Source organism: Heptranchias perlo, chromosome 8 (assembly GCF_035084215.1).
Source record: "Heptranchias perlo isolate sHepPer1 chromosome 8, sHepPer1.hap1, whole genome shotgun sequence".
Lineage (NCBI taxonomy): Eukaryota > Metazoa > Chordata > Chondrichthyes > Hexanchiformes > Hexanchidae > Heptranchias > Heptranchias perlo.
The window spans coordinates 14,926,954-14,942,082 of NC_090332.1; the positions used below are offsets into that span (position 1 = coordinate 14,926,954).

The following is a 15,129-nucleotide window of genomic DNA, read 5'->3' on the forward strand; positions in this document are numbered from 1 at the left end:
ATGTCTTATACTATGTTGGGACAGCATCACACCAATCAAAAGGTGTCGTTGTTATTCAAACAGGCCAGTCACGGAGAACAGCACGTCCCAGTACACTCGATATACATTGTGTCTATTACACAGGCAGGCAGAAAGAAACTCAAAATGGCAGAGAGAGAGAGAGAGAGAATTTTAAAAAACATATAAATTTTTTCCCCCTTTTTGCTGGTGGGGTTACGTGTAGCGTAACATGAACCCAAGATCCCGGTTGAGGCCGTCCTCACGGGTCCACATCATTTCTTAAATGAGGGATATTTCAGAAACTCACTGTCTATCCTGAATCAAGTCAAAGCTTTCTTCCTGAAATTTCCTCCCTTCTTCTGAAGGTGCTGACACATTTCCATCAGTACTGACTATTCGTCATGTGAGTCTTGACAGTTTGTTTAAACAAACAAACCAAGATTTGTCAATTCTTTTATGCAGCGATAATGAACTACAGACAAACAGTAAATAAACTATGCCGACATACTAAAAAAAAGTAGAGCCTGGCTATTCATCTGCATTGAGCATCGCAGAATAACACAATTCTTTCATCAATGTCCTGCCATGCACACTTTCCAGCAAGGTTCAGTGGATAGTGGTGGAGAGAAGGTACTCTACTTGATTTCTCCCCTTACGTCCAGCACAAAGGCTGTTAATGCAAAAAGCATCGCCCAACTATTGTTCTGTCATAGACAGAGTTCAAATCACACCATGGCAAATTGTGAAATTGAATTGAGTAAATTTGGTAATTTGTGGGTGAGTACCAGAAACAATGACCATAAAAACCCACCTGGTTCACTAATGTTCTTCAGGGAAGCCTACAAGTGACCAGTCCCACACTGCATGCTTGATTCTTAATGCCCTCATTGCTAGGAATAGATAATTAATACTCCTTGCAAGCATCGTTCTCCTCCCAGGAACAAATTTTAAAAATAAGTTAATTCCACACAGACTGGGAATCAAACCAGAGACCTTCCTGCTCTTTATGGTTCAGCATGTAAGTGGACAATGTGTTTACCAACAAAACCATTGAGGAAGCCAAATCAAAGCTTTGGTATTTGCAGCCAACTATGATTATCACCAAAGAACCACAAATGCCTCAAAACGTCAACTGTTTAATATGTGCAGCCAACCAAGCTTGACATTAATGACTAATACACAGACAACATAATAACTAATAAAGTACATCCGTAGAATGTGCAGTTTAAAAAAGGTTTTCGGGATGGGGTGAATTTCACCTTACAGTCATGGTTACCTACCTTTGGTAAGCTGTGCCTTGTCTTAAGCAGGATCTGGTAATTCAGTGGTTTCCAGAGAGAATCATCACCAATAGCAACAGAAAACTGAGCGATACACGGGATAAGATGATTGGTCACTCTATCCTTGTACTCTTCCTCGCCTCCCAGCATGTTTTCCAGCTGCAAAGATTACAGGGTTTCAGAATACGTTCACTTTTCTTACATCTAAAACTATGATAGACAGCTTTGGAGTTTAGCGCAGCCGTTAATATAATATAGAAATATGTCTATAGGCCAACTAAAAAAATCACAGCTGTGATCTTATTGAGGGTTTCAGATTATAATGTAAAGCACAAACCCTAAAGCTCAAATGTATTTATAAGGTGCCTGACTCCACTTCTGGTTTTAGTTATTGAGGATAGTTTATACTTTAGGTGGGATTTTAATTCTATTTTTGATGCACTGTACATGGATGCAGGATGACATTCACATAACACGATTAACCATTACTATTATTACTGAAGGTTTATTGAAACACAATTTGCAATTGGTAAACCAGAAATTCTGTGCAGTACTGATAGGACAGATAAGACATTGGCTGGGAGTACGCATTAAAACTGTAAGTAACACACTGCAAAACAAATGTTTTTCATGATATTAGAAACCTAGTGGAGCCTCAGTGGTTTGCAGTCATCTGAACCCAAATTCAGCATTGAATATACTTCTAATTTGATATATCAATAAAAAAAGACAGTTCAACTTATGTTCACAACTCTTGTCAACTTTATTTCTACACTAATAATCTCTGTGTCGTTGATAAAGACAAGATGCAAGTCTACTATGTAAAGTGCAATGTATTTTCTCTGCTGGTAATGTGGAGCTGTGTTAACTGGCATGTCCTTCTAAGGTCATACAGTTTAACTGCAGTGCCACCCTGAGGTTACTTAGAGGTTAATTGCTTTTAGACAGACCCTGATGCTAATTAAGAGGTCAGAAGAAATCACTTATGTGACTTGTTAAATTTGTGAGGTGGTGTAGTACTGGTGAGTTGGCAAAGACAGTAAAAGCATAGCAGGCGCTTGCTTGAAAGATCTTTTAAAGGCTGTTTCCGATTCAGAGCCACAAACTCAACATTAATGCCGTTTATCAGGTTGGGTATAGGAGCTCTGAGAAGGGAGAGGGAATTTATATGGAGCAGTAGCGTTGCAGCAAGTGGGAGAGATGGGCTGATGTAAGGTGCCAATTAAGGATGACATGTGGCTTGGCAGAATGGGGCTAGCGAAAGAGGGAGAATGAAGGCAGAACAGAGCTGGGCAGGAAGGGCGAGGGGAAAGGCAGAACAGACTAGCAGTAGAACAGGGCCACAGATGGAGGGAGAGAACAGCGGCAGACTGGGGTTGGGGAAGCAGGTAGACTGGTGGCAAAACAAAGCTGTCCAGGCAAGGAGAGCTGCTGCAGAACAGAACACCCACTCTGACTGAATCACGTGGGAAGAATGAATCTGAGGTAACTAGAAGAAACAGGGCTATAAATAGTGACAGAAAAACAGTACAGGAAGTAAGTGTTACACTTTCAGGAAGTGCACTGTGCATAAAACTTAATATATGGAATAGACAAATTATTTTAGGAGTATAATTGGGAGGAGGGGTCACCCGATAAGATGAGAGATAGAACACCTGTACATATATATAACTTCTTGCTTCTGCGGCTGTGGAATTAGCCACAGATAATTGTTGCCGTGCTGTGGAATTGGCCTTCCCTGGTGATCCCATACTTTTAGCCTTTAAGTGCTGCAAAATTCTAGGGACGCTATACTTTAGTTTTCTATAATTATTACATCTGGTGTGATGCTGCCCAAATACTGCAATTTTGGATGAGAAGTCCACAGAGGCAGTGAAAATACAGCTTTTGATCAGATCCTGGTGACAACAATGCAGTAATAGAGGGGTTGAGTGCTTTAGTCATATCATCTAAACTTCTATGATGAAAGTCAATTTTGGATTGGGTTATTCTTTGTAATATAAACTCAACATTAGTTAGTGTTGTTTATGGTCTTCTATTTTTATTTACCTTTTTGTCAGAAGTTATTGGTAGCAAGGAAAGATGAGTGGCTCCCAGAAACAAATCATGTAATTTGAACAGCAGCGATGGTGTGATTTATTTCACCGCCTGCTCCAGAGATACTTCATAGCTTGTGTATATTCTGCCACATCAGTAATCTAGATATAGCACCAGACCAAGTTGTTTGATCACCTGCACTGTACTCACGTGAATACATTTTGCGTATTATAACACAGGCATAACCTGCAACTGGGTAGAATCAGTTTGATGATCGGAGAGATAGAATGAAACATTCAAGCAGAAAAGAGTTACAAACCTGATCTACTAAGGGCATCATAAGAGTATCAGCTCTTTCCTGACTGACAAATCGCTGACTGTCATAAAGGAAGATTTTGTGCATGCAGTCGGAGACGAATTGAAGCAGTAAGCAAGATTTCTCTGTGTTCTTGTCCGAGTTAAAGAAAGCTTCGTCTATTTTGGAAAAAAGAAAAAGAGAATTCATTAAATTCAATACTTGAGTAATTCTGCAGTTAGTTAAAACAACTGCCTGTATTTATGCAGTGCATTTGGCGTACACAGGGAAGCTGACATTAATGACTGCTGATGTTGTAGGTACACTTGAAAAGTACTTCATAGGCTGTGAAGCGCTTTGGGATGTCCTGAGGTCATAAAAGGGGCTATATATATGCAATTTCTTCCTTTCTTGAGGTACAATTTTTTTTTGATTTCATTTTCTTTGCAAACTTTCACACGTTCTGTTACAGTTTCTTTGTCAGGCCTGTAAATAATGTCATTTTTTTGGTGCTATCTAGCTCATCTTTAAAAAAGTTAATTGATTTCAACTTACCAGTCTTGACTATATTTGTCTGGTTCAGAACATCAGCGAAAGGTTTCACTAAGTGCCCAGCAAACAGGGTGAATAACCCCTTCAGCTTGTCTGCAATGCAGTCTGCCAAACGGTAGAATGTAATCATACGATCTTTAGGGAATCCCTCAGACTTACACCAGTCAAACAGCTGATTAAAAATAAACCAATAGGTCAGCGGTAAGCAATAAAAATAAGCCATTCTATAGAAAAATATCAGGAAATTGTTCATTTAATATCAGTAATATCAATAACATACCTTAAAGAACAGTGGCCTGAAGGTAACCTCTGAAAGTTTCATTACCATGACAACAAAACAGTTAATGACGTGGCCCTCAATTTCACCCACTTTGTCCAAGTCATCCTGCAGAAGGAATGAGGGGGAACAGAAAAAGAAAAGGAAAATTTCAAATAGAATTTGAAGAAGCAATCTGTAAATATTTAACTACACTTTAGCCTTGTAAGCATGAATATACAAATACCTTTCATCACTCAAGCACAATGACTGATGGGGTTTAACCTTTGAGGCCATCCATGGGACGTGGCCAGGTTCGACTTTCATGTCCCCCTGATCATGCAAACTCAATGAAAGTTACATATTGTATATGACTATTTTGCAGAAGGCTGACCATTTGTAGAATTTATGGAAAAATATCTGCAAGAACAGATATAGACTGTCGTTGCAAGTGTGAATTGATGGCCAAGTGAAGGTTTTTTTGTGAAACAATTTGGTACATAATAGTTTGTACAAGTAAATAAATACTTGCATTGATATTGCCTTGCATATCAAAACATCTCAAAGTGCTTTGCACAGCAAATAGATTTTTATGTGCAAAAAGCAAATGCACCAGTTATTCTACGTCATCAATATCCCATAAACAGCGATGAGATGAATGACTAGTTAATGATTTTTGGTGACGTTAATTTTGAAGGAGGGACATAGGCAAAGATAGCAGGGTAACTCCCTGCTCTTCTTTAAATCTCATGGGATTTTTACCGCCCATCGTGCAGCACTGATTTGTAGAATTTTACGGCACAGGAGGAGGCCATTCAGCCCATAATGCCTACACTGGCTCTCTGAGTTATCCACTTAGTCTCATTTACTTGGCCCTTCCCTTTTAAAATACTTATCAACGTCCCTTTTGAAAGGTATTATGGATGCTGCTTCCATCTCTGTTTCTAGTACGGCATTCCATGCCCTATCAATCCTCTGTGTAAAATTTTTAAATTCCCCCTAAACCCTTCCTTCGCTCTTTTAGTGATGATTTTAAATTTATGCTGTCTGGTTATCAGCTCACCAATTAGCGGACCAGCACTCCCTCAGTACTGCATCGCAGTGTCAGCCCAGATTATGACTTCAAGCCTTGGTTTGAGGCTTGAACTCACAACGTTCTGAACCTGAGAAGTGTTACCAAACTGAGCCAAGCAAACATATATACATCCACCAGAGATTTAACTACTGGGTTAAGTGGTACACTGGTGCTTAAGTTCAGATTTGAAAATTATTTTTCAAATTAAAAAAAAATCCCATGCGCAAAATTAACTTGCGATTTTCTCCTTAAATGTTACTTTGAAAATAAAATATTATTCAGTCTGTGTGTAATACCTCTGAGTGGTCTGTTCTGAAATCCAGGGCTTTGAGGAAGAACAAGGTAAGCTCAGATTGATGGGAGTTCAGTTGTTCTTTTTCCATGTGACTAATATGTTCCTTCAGGATATCCACAAGTGGGCCTAAATAATTCTAAAGAAGATATAAACAAGTTAGAAACCACTTCCATTTTATCATAACTAATACCTTGGTCGGTAGTGCATCAGATGTCAAGGTGAATCCTGCCAATGCTCCTGTTGTTGCCTGAAATTCCCCCATTTATAATAGTGGACTCTCAGCTGTCAAGTAGGAGAAAACAACAGCCATCTCTGTCCCTGACTCCTGCTTTTCCATGTACCACTCTACTCTCTGCCACAACGAAACCACCTGCTGTGCAGTAACAGGCTGATGAAATCACAACTAAAACTAAGTGGTTGAACAAAAACTGCTGCACACCTGTTAAGTGAGAACAGATAGGGTAGCAGGAGTTTGTTCTTTAATATGCAGGATGTTCAAGACAGGTGCCATTTTCCCCACTGGATGCCAGGTCAATCTGGTCCTCAAGCAAAGGGGCAATTTAGAGTTTGGAAGTTCACAAGGTTTTTGGAACAAAACAAAAATTTTATTTGTCCATATTTCTGTATGATTTGATATGTTTTGTAAAATAAAAAGGGGTTCAGGAAAGCAATGAAACTTGAAACCTTGGTACAAGATGGTAGAATTATCTTAAAACTCAGTTAAAATATATGCACATTTAAGTAACAGTATTATTATACAAAAATCCAAGCCTGATTAAGGAGTATTTGCTGTTCATAGGTTTCTGAAAACATTAAGAATCCCACTCAAAAAGGGCTGAATAGGGGTTCACACCAAAATGCTGCACATGTACCGTACTAATCTACACAGTGATGTGACTAAATGAATCTATAAAATATATCTGCATGCAGTCAATTCACTGATCCAGTAGGATGCTTATGATTTTTTTTATTATGGTGGAAAGTGCTACTGCATATTTCACAGCTATTATTTAAAATAACCATTTAAATCTGCTCGTAATTACAATAACAAAACTTTCAAGTTAACACTACATTATAACCCTTAGATTTTAACATCCAAAGCAACGGATGCGTAATTTGCAGGATTTGGGAATTTTCTGTCACCTCCAACTTGAATAAGAGAGAGAGAAAAAGAAACCCCCAATGGGAATAACACTAACCTGATGGGTGTCAGCAAGTTTGTCATAGCATTTGCTAACTGATGGTAACAGAACTCGAGAAGCTAGCTTTGTGGCCAGTGTAGTTCGAAGCGATGTTAGACGCATATCAAGCTGTGAGGAATGGTTTGCCCTTGAAGCAACTGTGGTCAAGTGGGTGATCTACAGGAAAGTATCAATGCGTGAGTATTTCAGCCTCATGAAATTACATAGAATCATACTGCACAGAAGGTCATTCAGCCCATTGTGCCTATGCCAGCTCTCCTGAAAGAGCTACCAATTAGTCCCACTCCCCTGCTCCTTCTCCACAGCCCTGCAATTCTTTCGTTTTTAAGTAGTTATCCAATTCCCTTTTGAAAGTTACTACCGAATCTGCTTCCACCACCCTTTCAGGCAGTGCATTCCAGATCATAACAACTCGCTGCATAAATAAATTTCTCCTCATCTGCTCCCCCTGGCTTTTTTGCTAATTATCTTAAATCTGTGTCCTCTGGTTACCGATCCTCCTACCAGTGGAAACAGTTTCTCCCTATTTACTCTATCGGAACCCCTCATAATTTTGAACATCTCTATTAAAGCTCCCTTTAACCTTCTCTGTGGTTTCTGTCACGCAACAACAGCAGAATGCTCTGTTAAGCTTACTTGTGCTAGGATGTCCAGTAGGTAAGGGCTGATGAAATGTGGCAGCGTTTCTGTAACTCTCTGTAATGCTGTAACAGCACTTAGCAAATAAATCTCACTGGACAGCAGTTTCTTCTGTTTTTTCAGGGTCTTTAGCAGTCCTGGCATCAGCCTGCACAAAACAAATCCATTCTTATAAAATTTGAGCATTGGTAGATTTTCAACACAAAAATGTCTATTCACAAGGTTGAGAGGGTGCTTTAAAAAGACTTATTGCACATCAGTTTCCCTTTTACCACTACTAGATATCTTTAGTTCAAATTGTACAGAAAGGCTCTTGGCAAGTTTAGTACTGTGTGTTATAATTAAACACAGTAAAGTTCAGGATAATCTATTCCACTGACAAAGAAAATAGAAATCTAATAGCAAAATTGAAAATTTTCATCTTTATATATAGAATCAAAATAAACTAATTTGTAGAATATTACTTATTGTAAATCTTAGGCAAGCATTGGTTATCCTATTGAATACAGCAACAAACAAGTGACAGTCTGAAATATTCTTATGAAGGGCGTATTTCCATATCATACCAATAGTATACTGTACTGTGAAACCAAGGTTCTCGTCTGCAATCGGACCTGTAAATCACCCACCATTCAAGATTGCACAGCAATTACATGTTGCCTTGGAGGGACACACACTACATGCTGTTTTACATGGTACAATTCTTCTGTCCTTATAAAACAGCACATCTTCTGACTTACTCTGAGCAGTGCCACAAGAGATTGAATAAATATCATAAATGTTACATAGAAACAAGACTTTCTCAAGGTACTACTCTTTTGCCTGCTGTTACAGATTACACAGTTTTGATGAGTTAGCATCGTACATAGTGAGTTTCTTTCTCAGGTTCTATACCTTGGAAGCTGTGGTATTGCCATTGCTTTGAGTGCAGTGGTAACTTCAGCTATACAGAGCAATGCACTTCCCAACACATTCTTTTCCTCCTCTTCATTGCCACCTATGACTAGGTCAACAGCAGTTGTCAGCACAGGCACAAACGAATCCTGGTGATTCGCACCAAAGCACCTGCACAAGAGTTTCAGGCTGAAGAGGGCTGTCTGACGGTTAACAGCCTGTTCCACTTCTTTTTCCTTACAGCAAACGATGGTCAGAAGCTCCTCAATCAAGCTCAAAAGCAACTTCACCTGTTGAGAAATGCCAACCAGACTTGAGCAACCATTTCACATAAATATACAATCAAGGAGATACAAAAGAAAACCAACAAGACAAGCAATATGAAATTAAAAAAAAGGAAATGCTGGAAAATCTCACTAGGAGGCACAGTAAGTTGTGTGGATTGGAGCAGGAAGTTACAAAGGGACATAGCCAGACTAAGGTGAGTGGGCAACACTATGGCAGATGGAGTTCAAAGTGGGGAAGTGTGATGTTATCCCACTACGGATCAAAGAAATACAAATTGGAATGTTTTCATAATGGTGAGCTTGGAGCTGTGGAGGAGTGCACATCAGGTCAATCAACATCTGAAAGAGAAATATAGGTTCTCTTTCTCGGGTTGATGATTTGATAATGGTGTTCAAAATTATGAAGAGTTTTGATAAAGCAAATAGGAAAAAAAACTATTTCCACTGGTCAGTGAATTAGAAACATGGACATAAATTTAAGATCATCACCATAAGAATGAATGAAGAGGTTAGGTGATTTTCTTTTTATACAAAGGGTTGTTAGAACATGGAAATGCCCTACTAGAAAAAGTGGTGGAAGTAGAATTCATAGCAGCTAAATATTTGAAAATGGAAAATTTAAAAGGGTATGGGGAAAAAGTCTGGAGAATGGGACTAAGTAAATAGCTCTTTCGGAGGGTTGGCGCAGGTGCGACGAGATGAATGGTCTCCTTCTGCTTTGCAACCATGAAGCAAAAGCTTGAAATCCATCCATTTCATTTTGTCCTATGTTACTGGACTAGTCAGATCAGCCCAAAGATAGCTCACATCACTCTGATGAAAGGTCTTCGACCTGAAACGTTAACACTGTTTCTCTCTCCACAGATGCTGCCTGACCTGCTGAGTATTTTCATAATTTTCTGTTTTAATTGCAGAGGACTCGTCTTTTTTAAAGCTGCTGACACGAGTGTCCCAGGAGTCAAATCAAAACCTTTCTTAAGATTTATAGTTCAGCAAATATTTGTTATAAATCAAGAGGACCCCCTGATGGAAAAGATAAACTGGTGAATAATTGAAAACTTCTCAAGTTACTGCACAGTGCTGACTTCTCTGCCTCTCCACCTCTCAGTCTTCTCCAGCATCACTCAGCTCCATTACTCTAGCTGGCAAGATTAGCTGATGCAATAACAATTGATCTGCTGCTCACAGCTTTCCCCACACACCCCGCCATCCCTGCCACAGAACAAAGAGGAATGGGCACAAATGCTCTCCTGCTGCTACAAATGTGAGTGCTGTAAGCAGTACACACTCACCACCAGTAATCCTTACAGTAGCTGGCACAGTGTCTATCTCGGTACAGATGCCAACTTTAAAATCATTACAGACTGTTTAAACATAGGTATGTTTAAAGAGGCATGTCTGCGGAGATCAGCACTGCAGGAGCTGCCAATGGGATCACAATAGATGAGCACAGCTGCTTTGGAGTTCAACTCCGTAGGTAAAGGGAATTGGATATATACTTGAAAAGGAAAAATTTGCAGGGTTATGGGGAAAGAGCAGTGGAGTGGGACTAATTGGACAGCTCTTTCAAAGAGCCCAGCATATGCATGATGGGCCGAATGGCCGCCTTCTATCCTGTATGATTCTATGTAAGGGTCCATGGTTGGCTTTGGGGAGCATTTTTGGAGCCAGTTTTCTTGGGTCCACGATGGGTCTTGTGGCTGAAGCTGCAGGTGGGTGTGTGGGGGAAGCAGGGAGCTAGCAGGTTAACTGATTAACTAGCTGTTGATACATAAGCTGATCTTACTGGTGGGAAAGCTGTGTTCTGAATAAAAAAAAAATGCTGGCAGTCCTGGCTCGTGCCTTTATCATAAAAATTCTTTAAGGATGGTCAAGGTTCCAGCATTTCAAAGATATGAGCAGATTTTTCTTTCTAAGCAGTAGCTTCATGAGTAGAACACAAGTAAACTGTAAATGTATACTACGACCAGAACAACAAAGTGAAGACTGAATACTGCAACTCCTAAAACTTCTGGGTTGTGAACCTCAAACTGAGGTAACTCACATTATATTCAAGTGCCTTTAAATCACTACTGCCCATTGAGATGTGAATAAGGGTTGGCATGTGACTGTAAAAAAAGAATGAAGATCTCACCTGATGTTCCTGCCACACTGTTCTGTGCTGCTGGAGCTTATTATTGAGGAGATCCATAGCTTTACGTCTAACTGAAGGTAAGTGATTACTCATGAGCCCTCTTATCACTGGAATGAAGGTTTCCGTTGGTAGCAAGGCATTCACCTGTATCAGAGAGATAAAGGAGTGCTTAGGCAGATTATTTCATAATTGCAACCTCGTCAATTGAGGCTCAGTAGTTAATGTCTGCCAGTTCAAGTCATCTAATGGTGAATACACTGCTTGGTGTGGCATTGTAATACAGATCAGGCAGGACACAACTTCCTTCAGTCCTTGCACTGTGCTGAGTTAGGTGTTGTGAGCTGCAGTATCGGAAGGGGCGCCAGTTAATCTGCCAGGCAATGACCATCTCCAACAAGAGAGAGTCTAACCAACTCCCCATGACATTCAACGGCGTTACCATCGCCGAATCCTCCACCATCAACATCCTGGGGATCACCATTGACCAGAAACTTAACTGGACCAGCCACATAAATACTGTGGCTACAAGAGCAGGTCAGAGGCTGGGTATTCTGCAGCGAGTGACTCACCTCCTGACTCCCGAAAGTCTTTCCACCATCTCCAAGGCACAAGTCAGGAGTGTGATGGAATACTCTCCACTTGCCTGGATGAGTGCAGCTCCAACAACACTCAAGAAGCTCGACACCATCCAGGACAAAGCAACCCACTTGATTGACACCACATCCAACACCCTAAACATTCACTCCCTTCACCACTGGCACACTGTGGCTGCAGTGTGTACCATCCACAGGATGCACTGCAGCAACTTGCCAAGGCTTCTTCGACAGCACCTCCCAAACCTGTGACCTCTACCACCTAGAAGGACAAGGGCAGCAGGCACATGGGAACAACACCACCTGCACGTTCCCCTCCAAGTCACACACCATCCCGACTTGGAAATATATCGCCGTTCCTTCATCGTCGCTGGGTCAAAATCCTGGAACTCCCTTCCTAACAGCACTGTGGGAGAACCTTCACCACACGGACTGCAGTGGTTCAAGAAAGCGGCTCACTACCACCTTCTCAAGGGCAATTAGGGATGGGCAATAAATGCCGGCCTCGCCAGCGATGCCCACGTCCCATGAACAAATTTTTAAAAAAGTTAATCTGAGCACCCCCACCACCCCCCCCACCCCAGTTAGGGAGGAAAAGTGGCTAGGTTGCTTGCCAACAACCCCTGCTGAAAGTGTCTGATGAGAATAGGATCAGCCTTGACTGTGGTGACCCCCTTGCTCAAAAATCCCAATAATCCTCACTGGGCAAGTTCCCATGTGAAGGATAAGGTATCTGGGGATCAGCATCGACTATGGAATTGTACCACAACTGCAATCACTGCTTTCAGGATAAAAGGAATAAGGGCAAAAAAAGGAGGAAAATTGGAGACCCCTCCCATTCAGGTAAATTGCCATCACTTTTTTTCTCAATTAAAGAGAGGGAACAAGGATATTAGTAACACAGTTACATTACTTCCCAATATGTAAATGTTTATAGCAACAACTACTTATATAGCATCTTTAACATAATAAACGTCCCAAGGCACTTCACATAGAAAAGAGGGGAGGCCAGGTGGTAGTAGAAGAGATCATCAGTAACCAAAACATTACATTTAATTTCTCGGAATCATTTTAAAAAATTCATTCATGGGATGTGGGCGTCGCTGGCAAGACCAGCATTTATTGCCCATCCCTAATTGGCCTCGAGTAGGTGATGGTGAGACGCCTCCTTGAACCGCTGCAGTCTGTGTGGTGAAGGTTCTCCCATAGTGCTGTTAGATAGGGAGTTCCAGGATTTTGACCCAGTGACGATGAAGGAACGGCGATATATTCCCAAGTCGGGATGGTGTGTGACTTGGAGGGGAATGTGCAGGTGGTGTTGTTCCCTTGTGCTTGCTGCCCCTGTCCTTCTAGGTGGTAGAGGTCGCGGGTTTGGGACGCGCCATCGAAGAAGCCTTGGCGAGTTGCTATGCATCCTGTGGATGGTACACACTGCAGCCACTGTGCGCCGGTGGTGGAGGGAGTGAATGTTTAGGGTGGTGGATGGGGTACCAATCAAGCGGGCTGCTTTGTCCTGGAAGGTGTCGAGCTTCTTGAGTGTTGTTGGAGCTGTACTCATCCAGGCAAGTGGAGAGTATTCCACCACACTCTTGATTTGTACCTTGTAGATGGTGGAAAGGCCTTGGGGAGTCAGGAGATGAGTCGCTCGCCGCAAAATACCCAGCCTCTGACCTGCTCTTGTAGCCACAGTATTTATGTGGCTGCTCCAGTTAAGTTTCTGGTCAATGGTGACTCCCAAGATGTTGGTGATGGGGGATTCGGCGATGGTAATGCCGTTGAATATCAAGGGGAGGTGGTTAGACTCTCTCGTATTAGATTCTCCTGCACACTGTGAGCAACCACGTTAATGTAGCACAGAATCTCCTCCAGCAAACTAGGGAAACAAAACAGGTCCAATGCACTGAAGAACCACTCAGAAGAGAACATATAGAATAGGGAACATACTATTAATAATAAATGCTACATCAACACTCTAGATGTCACACATATTCTAATGTAAATTTATGAAACTAGTCTGTAGCTTCTTAACTATAGCTGCCCTGAGCATTAATTTTCAGAAGAGCAATTACACCTTATAGCCTTAAAGAGACATATGATTACACTTTGGCAGCAAAATACTGCATCGTGTTTTTCGTGGTATAATGTTCCTGTCCTTATAAAATGGCACATCCTCTGACTTACCGTGAGCAGCACCAAAGGAGATTCACTATCATTTATGAAGAATAATGATGATGATGTGCTTAGGTTAAAGTGCCATTGACCCACTTTGCAGTGTTATAATTGGTTTATCTCCCTTCAAGCCATTGCCTAGTAGAATGGCTGCATTTGAAAGTATATATTCTGGAATAAATTTAAAACTATTTAACAGAACCATCGTCAAAGGATGGCGGCATGGCATTAAGCCCTAGCCCTCTTGTGGCACATACTTTCTGCAATTCATTGACCACAAGTCCAGTGGTCACTGACCACTATCCAAACATACCTTGATAACACTAACCTGGACCCTTCTGCAATGTTAAAATGTACTTGTTTAATTAGAAAACTGGAAATTGCTTTTCACTGCCCAAAGAAATTTTATTTTTTTAAACTGGTTCAGATAAGAGTTTTATCTCTGTAGAACATTACACTACCCTGCAATATGTCAGAAACACTGGTGCAAAAGGCTGCCTGACAAGATTTTGTGGTAAACTGAACAGATTTGATTTTACACTTTTTCAGCAAAAAAAAATTTGACTCGAACGGAACGAAGGCTGACACCTAATGATGATTTCTTTCTCTTAAGAATATTCTACAATTAGGTTGTAGAAAACATCTGCTATCAGCTTGCAAGGACACCATATCTGAATTGGAAAGTAAGCCAACAACTAAAACCAGCTATGCTGCAAACCTACTTTATCCAAGACATCATACGACCGGTTGAGTAGAGCTCTCCAGAACTTAGCTGTTGGTTTCTCTGCATTCTCCTCCACACTGTGAGCAACCACGTTAATGTAGCACAGAATCTCCTCCAGCAAACTAGGGAAACAAAACAGGTCCAATGCACTGAAGAACTCCAAAAAATTATAACACATTTAAAAGCATCCTATGACCAACAGATTACAAAAAATAATTTGACAAAAAATTGAAAATCTTAGTTATTTCTACAATTATTTACATACCCACTTCAAATATCATACAATTCAATGTGACAATGTGCTCCTGGCACACTAGGAGGCCCTTTCCTTCACACTGTTATTGTGATTCCAGCATTATCTGCTTTCATTCTGTATTTTCAATATTCATCTTTTTATCTAAACTAATAGAGGGAGGTTCTGGATGATGATAAACTAAGAGTGAAACTTGAGTAGCTGCATCACCTGAACACTAAGAGCACCATCAGCACAAGGACTGCAGTGGTTGAAGAAGGTGACCAACCACCACCGTCTTGGGGCAACTACAGATGGGCAATAAATGCAGCCGTGCCAACGTTATCTATATCCCGAGAGCAAATAAAATATCTATGCACATGGTCAGCCAGTTAGCATGATCTGCTGAGAGAAAGAAAGACCTAGGCGGTTTATTGGAAGACCAGTGCTGTCCAAGCCCATGTA

At 40.9% G+C, this 15,129-nt stretch overlaps 1 protein-coding gene across 2 annotated transcripts in view; it reads right to left on the reverse strand.

The window, feature by feature from the left end:
* Window positions 1–15,129, reverse strand: part of heatr1 (HEAT repeat containing 1) — a 72,723-nt gene that overhangs the window by 1,839 nt on the left and 55,755 nt on the right. For both annotated transcript variants that reach the window (XM_067988720.1, XM_067988719.1), the window contains exons 34-43: window positions 14,431–14,554; window positions 10,947–11,090; window positions 8,526–8,815; window positions 7,629–7,779; window positions 6,990–7,148; window positions 5,792–5,926; window positions 4,445–4,549; window positions 4,168–4,336; window positions 3,637–3,791; window positions 1,281–1,439 (exon numbers count right to left, since the gene is read on the reverse strand). In XM_067988720.1, the coding sequence (XP_067844821.1) occupies window positions 1,281–1,439; window positions 3,637–3,791; window positions 4,168–4,336; window positions 4,445–4,549; window positions 5,792–5,926; window positions 6,990–7,148; window positions 7,629–7,779; window positions 8,526–8,815; window positions 10,947–11,090; window positions 14,431–14,554 (1,591 nt within the window). The remainder of the gene's footprint in view (window positions 1–1,280; window positions 1,440–3,636; window positions 3,792–4,167; window positions 4,337–4,444; window positions 4,550–5,791; window positions 5,927–6,989; window positions 7,149–7,628; window positions 7,780–8,525; window positions 8,816–10,946; window positions 11,091–14,430; window positions 14,555–15,129) is intronic.